The sequence below is a fragment of the Lagenorhynchus albirostris genome, chromosome 1 (genome assembly GCF_949774975.1).
Source record: "Lagenorhynchus albirostris chromosome 1, mLagAlb1.1, whole genome shotgun sequence".
Lineage (NCBI taxonomy): Eukaryota > Metazoa > Chordata > Mammalia > Artiodactyla > Delphinidae > Lagenorhynchus > Lagenorhynchus albirostris.
This window is the reverse complement of record NC_083095.1, coordinates 113,446,876-113,461,890: the sequence shown is the minus strand read 5'-3', so window position 1 is coordinate 113,461,890 and position 15,015 is coordinate 113,446,876. Positions and strand designations below refer to the sequence as shown.

Here is a 15,015-nt window from a genome sequence, read left to right as displayed (position 1 = left end):
GATATCTTTTTCATATGAACACATTTTAGAGGATGATTTTGTCAGATATTTAATAAAAATCCATTTTGCCAAAAGAAGAAATGCTTTTGAATGTTTACTTAAAAAGCAGTGCTTTGATTCATAGGTGGCTTTATTTTTCACCTGCAAGCCAATGGTAGGGGAAAGAAAAGAGATAAACCTGCAAAATGTGTGTCCAAGCTTTTCCATCTTAATTCCTGCTTTCTGTTCTGTCACACAGAGGAAGGTCCATCATGTAAGGGATTTAGGAGGTAAATTTTAGCCTCATTCAATTATCACTGATAAAACCTACTTTAAGTATAATGCTCCCACTTTTTCTTTCTTGGATACCCTTAATGCTTAGTCATTACCCGGAAAATTCCTAAAGAATTAACTGATTTCGGCTCTGGAGATTTTGTATATTTTAAAGTCATTTTTCAATATTTTAGAACTGATTTGCATATTAACAATGCATTTTCCTCATTGTTCACTATGAACTCTCTCTTTATTTAAAACTATTTTAGGGAAATGATGGTAGAAAGTTGAAGACAACAATAAAGGAACTTTGTCTAAAAGAAAAATTTAGAAATCCCTGACCCCCATATTGATATAATCTCCCCAGGGCGTCCACTATTCTATGTCAACAACATTCAACAAATATTTATTGAGTGCTTATTATGTGCCAGCACTGTTCTAGGTGACAGATATATTGTTTCATGAAAGAAAGACTTTTATCCTCCCGGAACTTAAATTCTAACTTATGTAAGTGCCTCTTTGTGAATTAGAAGGAAAGCTGATGTAGCTCTGAGAATACATGACTTGGTCAAGGGATCAGTGCTTTTGGTTAGTAATAAAAGGTGCCTCTTTTTCTACGGGGCACAGCTGCACATCAATACATGTGGCTTAGCAAGTGTTGCATGGTCCCTAAGTCAGCCGTCATTCACTCCCTTAGTGGGACAGTTTTGTGCAATGTACGAATTGTACAGTCACAGACAGTGGCTCATCCTTCTATTCTAGCCTTTGTCTTACTCTGTCATTTAGTAGAGGCCATGACTTTCTGAAGATAATCTATATGTTTTACTCATTTCTGCAGACTTTCAGTGCCTATCTTGGCAATTATCACCTGCTAGGCCCTCAATATGTTTTTCGTAATTGAATTGTACTTCTTCAGCATATCCTAAATGATTCAATATGCTTGAATGGAATCACACTCCTTTGAATATTGTTGAAAACATGGTATAATGCTGGACCCATGATATACAATTCTGCATCTCACTGCCTCTTTCTCGGATATAGGGATTTCAACACAAACATGAGTCCATTTAATATTTTAAAAATATTTAAAAAATGGTTGAGACCCAAAAAAAGGATGGAAATTTTTTGCCAAATTATAGAGAGAAATGCTTTACTTTATATTAAATAAATCTCTCTGACTTCATCAATCTTGACTGGCTTTTTGATGAGGTCAGATTATTTTTTAATAGATGCTAATACATAATATATGTTAGTGCTATAGAAAAATACAATTCTTGCAAGAAATGATTTTCTGGGATTTAGCAATAGCTCATTGAAATAAGGTAGTCTCTGAAAAAGTCTTGTAATGAGTTACTCCTTGCTTGCATAAATTCATAGTCTCAGATGTATTTTTAGTAACTGGTTTTGATATTGTATCACCCGTTCATAAAGATGTATTCATTTTTTAAAAAATGTTATGCCAAATAAATCTGATCCCATAAAATAGTGATAAGTTGGGCATACTTAATATACATACATTATAAAGTTCCAGAGGATGAAGTAATATAGAATATGTCAACATCTGAATAAATGTTTGCTTAATGAATTAATCCTAAATCATAATCACATGCAGAAAAGCAATTAGTTTCCCTCATTGTTCTATTTTCCTTGTTCTTTTAAGTAAGGTAGTCACTTGTTAATATTTCTATATAGGATTTCTGAATTTACTCATCAATACAGTTATTTCAAATGATGCTTTTCCTGTGGATCAAATATGCTTTCAAATTAATACATGAAAATGAAAAGACCCATGATTTAAAATGAAAACAAACATTGAAAGTGACATTCTAGTAAAATATGGGAAAACAGCTTCATAAAATTTGCAGTTCTGCCTAGAACAGAACATAGGAAAACATTCTGACATAAATTGTACCAATGTTTTCTTAGGTCAGTCTTCCAAGGCCACAGAAATAAAAGGAAAAACCAAGAAATGGGACCTAATCAAATGTACAAGCTTTTCAGCCACATAGCACAGGGAGACCAGCTTGGTGCATTGTGACCACCTAGAGGGGTGGGATAGGGAGGATGGGATGGAGATGCAAGAGGGAGGGGATATGGGGATATACATATAGCTGGGTCACTTTGTTATAAAGCACAAACTAACACACCATTGTAAAGCAATTATACTCCAATAAAGGTGTTAAAAACAATAATAAAAAACAAACCAAAAAATGTACCACCTTTTGCACAGAAAAGGAAACCATAAACAAAATGAAAAGACAACCTATAGACTGGGAGAAAATATTTGCAAGTGATGTGACTGAGAAGGGTTAATTTCCAAAATATACAAACAGCTCATACAACTCAACAATAGAACACCAAACAACCCAATCAAAAAATGGGCAGAAGAACTAAATAGACATTTCTCCAAAGAAGACACACAGATGGCCACAGGCACATGAAAGGATGCTCAACATTACTAATTTTTAGAGGAATGCAAATCAAAATTACAATCAGGAATCACCTCACACAGATCAGAATGGCCATGATTGATTAAAACTCTACAAATAAGAAATGCTGGAGAGGGTGTGGAGAAAAGGAAATCCTCCTACATTGTTGGTAGGACTGTAAGTTGGTGCAGCCACTAGGGAAAACAATATGGAGGTTCCTCAAAAAACTAAAAATAGAGTTGCCATACAATCCAGCAATCCTACTCCTGGGCATATATCTGGACAAAACTACAATTCAAAAAGATACATGCACCCTTATGTTCATTGCAGCACTATTCACAATAGCCAAGACATGGAAACGACTTAAATGTCATTGACAGATGAATGGATAAAGAAGATGTGGTACATATATACAATAGTACTACTCAGCCATAAAAAAGAATGAAATAATGCCACTTGCAGCAAAACACGGCTGGAACTACAGGTCATCATACTAAGTGAAGTAAGTCAGAAAGAGAAAGACAAATACCATGATATCGCTTATATGTGGAATCTAAAATATGGCACAAATGAAGCTATCTACAAAACAGAAACAAACTCACAGACATAGAGAACAGACTTGTTGCCAAGGGGGGGTTGGGGGAGGAATGGATTGGGAGTTTGGGGTTAGCAAATGCAAACCATTATAATACATAGAATGGATAAACAACAAGGTCTTACTGTGTAACACAGGGAACTATATCCAATCTCCTGTGGTAAACCACAAAGGTAAAGAATTTTTAAAAGAATGTATATATATGTATAACTGAATCACTTTACTGTATAGCAGAAATTAACACAACACAATAAATCAACTTCAGTTAAATTTTCAGTTCTGTGTTTTGGCTAGAGTTTTAATTTTTTAGATAACAATATAGAGGGCTTATTGCTCTGTAATTCAAATAATAACAACTAAATGGACCAAAAATTTAAAAATCAAGGGACAATAATTGGAAAACATGATTTAAAACTAAGTTATTTTTCCATCACCTATGGATAACACGAATCTGTTTTTAGTCCTTCAGATTAGTTCAGTCTTAATGAATTTAACTCTTTTAGGACATTTTATTCATAATTTGCTTTTAGTTCATTATAATCAAAAGAGATTCACTGAATTGAGGAAATTTTGAGGCCATGAAGGGACCTAAAGTGTGATGTTTTCTGTGGACTCTGATTTTTCCCAGGTAGCGTGCATATGCCCACTGAGGATCCGGTCTCTCCCATTTAGTGTTCGTAAGATTTGAACAGGGCTGCCTGCACCCCCAGCTCAGGGGTGGGTGGGTATGTGAATTAAGCCAAATAGCATATGCCATTCCCCAGGCCACAGTGGTTGGCTTGGGAGTGGTGATAATATTCTATTAGAGTTGATGATGTGCCAGTGGATTTTGCTGGAATTCCTTGCACCAAGGGGGGTGTTCTTTTTTTTTTTTTAACAAGATTTCAAGTTCAAAAATGTTAGATATAAGCAGAGAACCATCTTACAAACAGGAAGGGAGGTTTGTTAAAGCAGTTAGTCAAACAAGGAAAGAGCAGAGTTGAGAGACAGTGAGTAACTGGGTTCTGTAACATTGTTTGACTTCCTAATCAAGTAGTGATGGAAACCAGGGTTATCCCAGGAGTATAAAGTTTCATGGAGCAATGAATTCCTTTCTTGCTTTTGTTAGTCTGGCTTTCCATCACTTGAAACTGAAATAGTTATAGCTGATATAACAAACATTCAGTTCAGAAAACTGAAGCTGGGGGAGATGGAATATGTTTCCCGATGTCACACAGAATGCTAGACACATAGCCAGGGCTATTTCTTTTGTAATAAGCCACTGTGATGTTTCACTTTCATGGTTTTCTATGAGAAACTTCAATACTATATAAATCCATTTTTCAAAGTAGGGACTAGAAATGTCAGGGAGGTAATAAGAGGGATAAAGAAAGCAATGGAGATCAAGATCCAAAACGATAGTTTGACAGTGACATCTACCTTCTATACTTTCCCTCTGAACCACCGACATCACTGAATACCTGTGAGAATTTTATGTCATGGTTATGTCTTCTAAATGGATTATTGGCTTTTAATGTTTTCCTGACAAAGGGGATAATGAAGGTGATATAATAAAGTACTGACATTATAGGGCACCTATTTTATCTCAGTAAGTAATTATACAGTCAAATGGATTATCCTTTGCCTGTGTTGTACACACAAAACAGTGCCAGTGATACCTAACCCTGAGCTGCCAGCTGGGGGAGGAAGCAAGATAACCTCTGTGAGTGGGAGGTGGCATACTCTTGACAGGCACCATGCAAAGATAATGCATGCATTATCTCATGTATCCTTACAACAATTCTCTGAACCAGGTGCTAACATTGTCTGGATTTTACAAATGCCAAATCTGAAAATTAGGTTAAATACTTTGGGCAGTATCACATACTTGGAAGCAGCTGAGGTAGAATTTGAGCCAAGGTGGTCAGTATCTGGAACCCACCCCCATGCTATACTATATTCTAATAGGTAGTAATGGAACAGGAACAAATATTTCAGCTACGGGCACAATGTTGGCCTATAGGTGGTCCACTGATACATGAATGGATAAAAAACGTGGTATATACTTACAGTAGAATATTATTCAGCCTTTAAAAGGAAGGAAATCCTGCCATGTACTACAACATGGATGAACCTGCAGGACATTATGCTAAGTGAAAAAAGCCCGTCACAGAACTGCAATATATATTTTAACCAATCAAGTTCCTATTCTAGAGGGGAAAAAACCTGAGGTTCCCTGCACAACTGCAAAGTCTTGTGAGTCTCAAGCGATAATAAAGGTAAGGTTATTTATACAGCAAATCCTTGTTATAATGGGGTTGATTATGTCGAGTTCAATGTCTGCTTTGATGAGTTTATTTTCCCGCATTAGGTTTCTTGCCTTAAGAGTTCTCTAGACTTTTCTGGATTTCTATGAAGCATTCTTTGCCTTTATTCATACAAAGTCAGTTTACTATAGAGAAGAAAATATGCTCTCTAATTTAGTCTAATTTAAAGCAGTAATGCTTCATGCTTCAACACAAAGTCAAAAATTCCCAGTTGTTCTACGAATTGGAAAATATGAGAAATATGGAGTGTGGGGAGAAGACGACAGTACAATTCAGTCCCTAAATTTTGATCTGATTCATTCTTAAAGCAGATTGTGAGATCCCAGACACACATTCTCCTATAGTCCTGCCATATTCAATACCATTACTAATAGGTGGTTGGTTTCTCACAGAGTTGTAGTCAGCTCATTACTTTTCATAGACAACTAGTAATTGCTTTATTCTTATTACCTTCAGTTTGGATAGTTGTCCCAGATCTTTAGCTGCAATGAAAATCATCTGGGGTCCCTAGAGACACACACATAGAAAAGGAGAGAAGACGACTCAGTCATAAGATCTTCAGTAACTCTCAAAGTAGAAAGGTAGTCAATAGACAATGTACTCTATTTTTCTTATTATATTTGTGACTTTAATGCCATAAGCCCTTAACTGGTCTATTTTACAACTTGGATCAAAGATATCTAGTACTGCTGGCAATACAACTACTATCTTCATAGGCATCCTACTTCTGGAAGTTTTAGTCTGAGTTACTGAATGGGTTACTGCTAGTGTATCCAGCTTAGTGTAGTGTATGTATGACCTCAGAGAGCTTTATCTTTTCTTTCTTTATTTGTAGCAGAGGCAACTACTTCCCTCCACTCCCCACCCCCCAAAATTAATCTATGCAGAATGTCAAGATCCACAGCTGAAGAAGGTGGAGCTGGTCCACCTGACATGCCATCCAATCTCTCAGAGCCCTGCCCTCGTAACTCCTCCCTCAGCCAGAGGTTTTCCCTAGTACCCCAAGGCCCTGGGGAGAGCTTGAAAAACATCAGAATAAACATCAGAAGCACTACTAGAATACTCAACAGTAGCCTAGAATGGTTTCACAATAAGGAAAACCAGCTATTCTGAAGTAGTAGTCTCCATGTTTTTATTGGAGCCTGTATATTCATTGAGAAATCCATACTTGGAGATCTTGATGTTCGAGAAAATTGAGGTGATGGTTAGCTTTCCTAGGGAAGATCTTATATCAAAAAATGAAATGTCATATACAGCACTTCTGCTATTATAACATGATAGATGTAGTCTTGAAAAAACTTATATTCTATAAAATTGTGCATTAGAAATAAATAGTAGGGCTTTTGGGGAAAATAGGAGGGGGCAGTGCAAAGTCCATGCAATTTTGTTACCAAAGAACTATCAAAAACAATAACTGCTACTTTGGGAGACAGCATGAACAGCTCAAAGGGAGCTCAGTGAAGCTGGTGGCTACCTCGAGGGATATTAAAAATGTAAAAAAAAACCCCAAACAACAGCACAATAGAGTATAACGTGGGCTGAGACAATGCCTGCAGAAGTGGAGCTCTGAGCACAGGGACAGGGTAGCCTGCCATGTGTGAGAAGCTAGGTGCATGTATCTGGATACAGACCAATGTGCAAGTATGCCCCCTTCCTCTTTTTTATCTTTTTAAAAACAGGATGAAAGGGCTCCTGCCTATGTAGCAGCCAAGCTGAGTGCTCTTTCCTTTTCTGCTGAAGTATATACTCTTCTGTTATATTCCCAAGCCTCTCACCTAGAAAAATTTAATAAAGCAACCCAACTTGCACATTGCACTGACATCATTCCTCTATTGGCAAATTAAGTGACAGGTAACTGGTGTTACAGAATATAGCAGAATAAGGGGTGTGTGAGAATGTGGGGGGTGTGTGTTTCTGTATGTGATTTGGCTACCCACACGTGTAGGCTATAATGATTATACCATACACTCATGGCATGAAGCAAAACTCAAAGTGATTTATATTTAACACTCACTGTCTGGCCGTAAATCAACACAAACATGAATCTCTGCACCTTGGAACACTTTACAAGAAAACATTTTCTATATAATCTCACTGGATAAATATGGACTGAGTGTGCATGATTAATGGTGTCAATATATATTTTAGTTTAGCTTATAATTACTCCTTATTTGCATCAACTTATCGTCCTCAGACACAGACAAAAAAATTATTCCATAGCAGGTGCTTGTTAGGGTTATTTCTTTCCTCGCTTGGCTCAGGATACGCTGAGTTAGCTGGACAGGGTATCCACTTGACCACTGTCTGACTTTTGCTGCCAACTGATCTTTCTGGTTTTGATTTCACTGTGTATGATACAATCACATTCTTCAAATGCACTAAAAGATGTCTCCTGTATTAACCACCAAGTGCGAAGGTGATAGATAAAAGCAAAAGGGAAAAGTAAAAAAAATTCCAGATAGCAGTGTTGGCTTTATCTTCTTCAACTGTAAAATTGCAGAAAGAAACACAGCAGGCATATTCTATCAAAAATCTATTTCCCTGGGGTGGGGGGGGGTCATAATAAAATTAAATAAAAATTACATGTGTAGACCAGATAACTCTACAAGTTGAACTTTGATACATTTGTTTTTCAAGAGATAACGTTTAGAGATAACGTTTGAAATGTCAAGCCAGTGTGAAGTATGACTGCTATTGCCACTATTTAAAATTGATTTGTGATGGGGGTGCGGGAGGATTGCATTGGGAGTTTGGGACTAGCAGATGCAAACTATTATATAGAGAATGGATAAACAACAAGATCCTGTTGTTTAACACTGGGAACTACATTCAGTATCTTTTAATAAGCCATAATGGAAAAGAAAAAAACTGATTTGTACAAGGTGATGTCATTGGAATGATCATTGCTAAGACACTGTATACCACACCCTTTTTCCCAAAATGAATTTAATTACTATTTCATCTGGATCAAAACCATTCATTGAAACAAAAAACAATTAGATGGGCTATTGAAAATATAATCAAATGTTAGTTTGAATACTTACTGTTTGATCTGTCAGAGGAGGGAGGACAATTTGTTTTTCTATTTTGTTGAGAACTAGCTTCCACAGTTCTTTCAATATTCGCTTCAGGACTGTTTTCTCACAGATTTTTGCTGAGAGACTTAATCTGAAATGAAATAAAACACACAATCACTTATAAGTCTTTTATTGAGGTATCATTTGATTGATCAGAAATTCACATTTTCAGCACTGACATTCAAATACCTGAATAGGTCTTTATAATTTTTCAGATGCTAAATTTCATTTCATTTACGGAAAAAAATACATAATATCAAAAATCTGTTTCATCATATTATACATCGTTAGGTAATCACTGTCTGGTAGAAAATGAATTCAGAGTATCTCCTTTCTTAAATTGCATCCTAAACTGACATCAAGGCTCCCAAAGTACACAATTTTTACCTGCATTCCAGACTTGTATTTACTACATGCTCCATGTTCATGGTACAGGCCAAACACCAAAGAAGCACATTTTCATCACTATCTGGCACTGGACCAACATAACAACATGGCAAACATGCATATGATTTCACTCAAGAGCAAAACTTTACCAACTTTATTTATTTTCCAGATTTATTGAGATACGATTGATATATAACATTGTGTATGTTTAGGGTGCACAAGATAATGATCTGATATATGTACATACTATGAAACAATCACCACCATAAATTTAGTTAACATTCATCACCTCACATAGTTATTTTGTTTTGGCTTGTGATAAAAACTTTTAAGTTTTACTCATAGCAATTTTCAAATATATAATTTAGTATAGTTTCCTATAGTTACTATACTACATATATGCTGTGCATTACATCCTCAGGACTTATTTATCTTATAACTGGAAGTTTGTACCCTTTGACACCCTTTACCTATTTCCAGCCAGCACAAATTTGTTCTCTGAGTTCAGATTTTCTAGATTCCCAATTTACCAACTTTAATAGGTTTAAGGTATTTCTTACAAAGTCTTCTCATGGTGAGATAATGATGGTAACATCATCTAGCATTTATATAACACTTTAGTTTAGAAACCTCTTCTGCAGATTTCTCACTTATTATATGAGTATCTAGTATATCCATTTTAGAAATCAAAACCCAGCTCAGAGACGTTGGGGAACTTGTCTAAGGAAGTGAGGCTAGTAAGTGAGGGCTGAGAGCCAGTACATTGTCCAATGCCCCATGCTACCCTTGGTAAATGTACTTGTGTGTGAAGGCCCAGCAATACATGAAGGCACAGTGCTGCATAAAGATTTACGGAATGTACCATAATATGATGCTGAACTCTTCGAGACTCCTTTAATAAGAGTTAATCAAACCTGTTGCACAGAGGGCCAAAGGTGGGGGGCATATATTTGAAGGTAGCCTCATGGACTTTCTATAGTGCTACTAAGTACTCTGTACTTTTGGACTCAGAATTTATAAACTGGGTTCTGATAGAGACAGAATTGACTTTTAAATATTTAAATATATAATTAACATTTAAGGAATTAATATTTAAAGGCATGTGATGTGTGAGAGGCAAAGGCAGAGATTTCCCAAACACATTTTCATGTAGAAGTATTTCTCCTATCACTGCTGTGTATAGATACCTAATATATAAAAGTACATGAAAGTGACCTCCTCTGGTTTAAGAGGAGAGTTGGGGCCCTGAGGCATAGCTATGGAACTCTGTAGCCCCACTGGTTTGGAACCATTGTTCAAAGGTGGTAGTTTTAGCTTCCTGGTAGATAGGTATTCACTATATGAACATAGGGTGGAAACCAGATGATGTGTCATGGAAGAACAGCAGAACCTACCCTCAGAGAAATTCCTAGGATGATTTAAGACACAACAAACCTGCCCATTTTACAGCAGATGTGTCATTTCCATTTCCAAAAGGTCTGAGTTTAAAAATTGATCTTGTTTTTATGGTCAGCTGATGTACTTGGCATGCTAACTAACCCTGTTTAAACTGGAGCTGAACCAGTAGGAATAAAATTGTTGACATGTTTGCAGCTCTGCATGGGATTTCTGCTGGCTGGAAATGGCCCTTATACCTTGTTTTACAGAGTGGTGAGGTCTTGATGGAGAAAATGGAGCATAAAAAAATATGATGTTTTATTTAAGGAGGCTGCACAAAGACAGTCTATACATTTATAATATAACAATTTTTAAAGGGATTGTCTCAAAACCACCTTGAAGACTTACTTTGGCCCTTAATCATTCACTTTAAATAACAAAAAATAGAGAGGAAATCTAGCAACTGCTTCCTTAATTTAGTCAGAGTTAACCAACTTGATAATGCAAGCTGAACACATAAATTTTGGAACCTGAGCTATCTATTTTGGCTGACCACAGAACCAATTAACCAGACCATTTTCAAATGCCATGTAGACTAGCTGCTAATATGATTTCCTGTCACACAGTTGATCATATTCTCATGAAAACATATCCAGCTGCTTTTCCTACCCCCTGGAACGCCCATCCCCTATTTCCATACATCTAAACCCTAACTGCCTTTAAAGAAGACCCAACCCAAGTGGAATTTCTACTGACCATCTGAACAGGAGATTATTACTTTACACCTTATTGCATTTATTCTACTTTTCTTATTTTTTCTTTCTAAACTCTTAGCTCCTTGAGGACAGAATATCTAACTTTTTAAAAAAAGTCCTCTAACAAGTGGCTTTATGGCTGTACATTCTGTATTAGCCCAGATAATTTCCACAACTCTCCATGCCTCGCATAATATCTCTTTCCAAAATTTTAAAATCTTTTACAATATTTTAAAGCTCATTGATGTTTTTCTATTTTTATATACTGTTTCTTTCTACTAAGAATTAGAGGAAATTACATACATGATGATATGATAAGGTGTAATTAGAAAGAGAAAATAAGACTGAGGAAAATATCCTGAAAAGAAGAGCCAACCCACTTCATGTATTAGCTGTTTTATAGATGATGAAATGGATTCAAGGTCCCTCAACTAGTAGATAACCGTATTAGGATAACTTCAAACTTTTTGTATGTTCCACAACTTTGCTTATAGCATATGCAAAAATAAATAGTTTTGTCAATGATCAACGATGTATCTCCAAACTGCTGCCTGGAATTCCAAAAACAGAAGGCATTCCAGTAGGAGTTTTAAGAAGATCAGGATTGTTTTGTCCTGCCCTCCGCTCACCATCACATTCACAACTAAACGGTAGTTTCTGTGATTCAATTAAGTCTTGTCCATAGAAAAGAGCCATATAAGATGACACAAATTTCAAGGGGTTATATAGGAAATGAGGTGATAAAAGTGTCTATTAGGAAACTAAAGATATGAAGACGCCTTTCTCTCTTTCTTCCTCTTCTCTCTCTTTTCTTCCTCCCTTCTACTTTTTTCTTCTACGCCACTTGCCTACCTGCTTCCTGCTAAGCTACCTGATTACCTATTCACCTATCTTCTAGATATTTCCCCATAGCAGACAGAAAATAAGACTTAATTTTTCTACCCAATACTAAAACTAAAGTGATAAGAACATTAATTAGTCTTACTTACGCAGTAAGGTTATAAGCAAAGGGAAATGTAATTAAGGTAGAAGTCATAAATGGATAGAAGAGGTTCTCCTTACTAATTCCTTCTTTGTTATCCTTATCTTTAAGGAAAGGTACTGTATCCCGCTTATTTATCTTGGTCTCCTTGGCATTAATTAATTTTCCACAACAATATTAAATGAGGTAATATATGTAAACTAGTAGGTATAATACTGGTCCCATGGTAGGCATTCAAAGTTATGTTTTGCTTTTCTACCTTCAGTTCTGGTTTTAAGTATCACCATTTAAGAAACCATACCTCTTGCTGCTTTAGATCAATGGTTGCCAATTGTGAACACACTTTAAAATGGAGGTGCCTGGACCCTACTCCAAACTTACAAAATTAGAACTTCGAAGAGGAGGGATGGAACAGAAGCAAAATAAACCAACCTTTTTGGTTCAGAACACTGTCTTAGTTGGTCATAAAGACCTTCATTCCCACCCACTCCCACCACTACTGGACTGGAATCTCCATGGAGTCAAGGACCTTGACTCTCCATCATCACTGTCCAGTGCCTAGATTAGAGTTTGAAACAGGTGGACACTCAGTAAATAGTTATAGAAGGTGGGGTGAGGCAGCAATCTACTTGCCTCTGAGCTGAATTAACTGTAGTCACATTTGTGCTATTCTCTTCTTCAGCAGGTTTCTGACATGAAATCAGATATTCTGCAGTCAACTCAGTCTTTCTCCATGTCCAAGAAGTTGCAGAACAATATGTTATCTGAGAAGCAGGAAATCCTAAATCTCTCTATGCCTCAGAGCAGCAACCTCCTTAGTTATCCATACTTATTTCCTCTCCATTTTTCCTTTTCTGTACATAGTCATTCCATCTAGTAATGAATTAGGAGTTTTTCTTTTTTAGTGAATTGATCTACTTCTGTAGAAGCCCTTTTAAAGCTGTCCTACATAGAGGAAAATATGTTTTTTTCTCTCAAATCCATATCAGGCAAATTGAGGGCAGCAAATAAAGAGGAAACTGGGTAGAACACTTACATTTTGTCCAAGAAGTCCATGAGAGGTCTTAATACAACCTCTGCATCCATGGCTGTACTGTTCTTATTAGATGCGGTATTTCCAGTTGCTCTCATTTGATTTAGTTCAAAACTCATCTGTTTTATGCACTCTTCAATGATAAGCTGGAAACTGAAAATAAAGAATATAAATTCTGGAATAAGAGCAAACATTTATGCCTTCCTTTGCCTGTGTCTGTTAAATTCACCCCAGGGAGTTTGATCTGTTTGCAATGGTGTGATAGCCCTTGCTCATTAGTTTTCAAACTTATTGTTTAGCTGCAAAAAATTTTGTTGCAATGAAAGCTTACTTAGAACGCTTATATGTAAAGTAGGTAAGACTGATGCTTTTCAGGTCGAATTAACTTGAGTGGGAGATCATTCGGCTCCCATCACTCACAGTAATAGCTGAGATGTCCCTCTGAGCATCTTTTGGAAAAATGACTGTGAGTGACTCTTGCATCTGGGTACACCTTCTTCACTTAGCCTCTGGGACTCCACACCCTCTTTAGCTTTCCTCCAACCTCACTAGCTGCTCCTTCTCCATTGTCTGACCTCTAACTATTGTAATAAGGTTGCCAGACTTAGCATATTAAAACACAGAATGCCTAGATAATTTTAATTTCAGATAGTGAATAATTTTAGTGTAAGTATGCCCCATGTGATACTTGGGACATATTTATACTAAAGATTGTCCATTTTTATATGAAGTTCAAATTTAATTGGGCATATGCTGTAGTTTATCTGGCAACCCTACATTGGCAATCCCACCTCTAGGCTCAATCCTTGGACCACACCATTTCTCCATCAAAAATCACTTCCGTGGGGCTCCCCTGGTGGCACAGTAGTTAAGAATCCGCCTGCCAATGCAGGGGACACGGGTTCAAGCCCTGGTCCGGGAAGATCCCACACGCTGTGGAGCAACTAAGCCTGTGCGCCACAACTACTGAGCCTACGCTCTAGAGCCTGCAAGCCACAACTACTGAGTCTGTGTGCCACACCTACAGAAGCCCACAGGCCTAGAGCCTGTGCTCCGCAACATGAGAAGCCACCACAATGAGAAGCCTGCACACCGCAATGAAGAGTAGCCCCCGCTCGCTGAAACTAGAAAAAGCCCGTGTGCAGCAACGAAGACCCATGCAGCCAAACAGACATAAATAATAAAATAAAATAATTAAAAAAAATCACTTCACTAAAAAATTAAAAAAAATCTAGTCTCATGATTTTCTTACCGTCTGTATACTGGTGATTGCCAAATATACATCTATAGGTATGACTTCTACTCTGAAATACAAACCATTATTAAACCGCCTATGTAGCCTTTTTACTTAGAAGTCTAATGCATTCTTCTCATCCAATCTAATGAAATTTTCAACCTCTAATCTGTCAGCAAATCTTTATAAAGTATATTAAATCTGAGGATCTATTATTACTTCCACAAAGCTACTGCAGACCAAGCCACCATCATCTTTCACCTGAACTTGTGTAATAATTTCCTACATTATCTCTCTGTTCAACCCTCTACAGGTATCTTTTAAAATAGAAACCAGATCATGTTCCTCTCTTGCTAAAAACCTTCAATGGCTTCCAGATCCACTGGGGGGGAAAAAAAAAAGCCTAGAATGTATTTCATGGAGTTAATTAAATCCAACATATTCTGGCCCTGGAAACTTCCCTGATGTCATTTCTTGCCACTATTCCCTCTGCTTCATTGCAGTCCCACCACAGTAGTCTCCCTGGTGTCCTTAGAATTCTCTGAGCACACTCTTATCTCATGGCCACTGTTATGTTCCCTCCTCCAT

General features: G+C 36.8%; 1 protein-coding gene across 2 annotated transcripts in view; it reads right to left on the bottom strand.

The window, feature by feature from the left end:
- Nucleotides 1–15,015, bottom strand: part of UNC13C (unc-13 homolog C) — a 598,728-nt gene that overhangs the window by 56,802 nt on the left and 526,911 nt on the right. For both annotated transcript variants that reach the window (XM_060169334.1, XM_060169325.1), the window contains 3 exons: nt 13,197–13,346; nt 8,627–8,750; nt 6,033–6,089 (listed from right to left, as the gene is read on the bottom strand). In XM_060169334.1, coding sequence (XP_060025317.1) covers nt 6,033–6,089; nt 8,627–8,750; nt 13,197–13,346 — 331 coding nt within the window. The remainder of the gene's footprint in view (nt 1–6,032; nt 6,090–8,626; nt 8,751–13,196; nt 13,347–15,015) is intronic.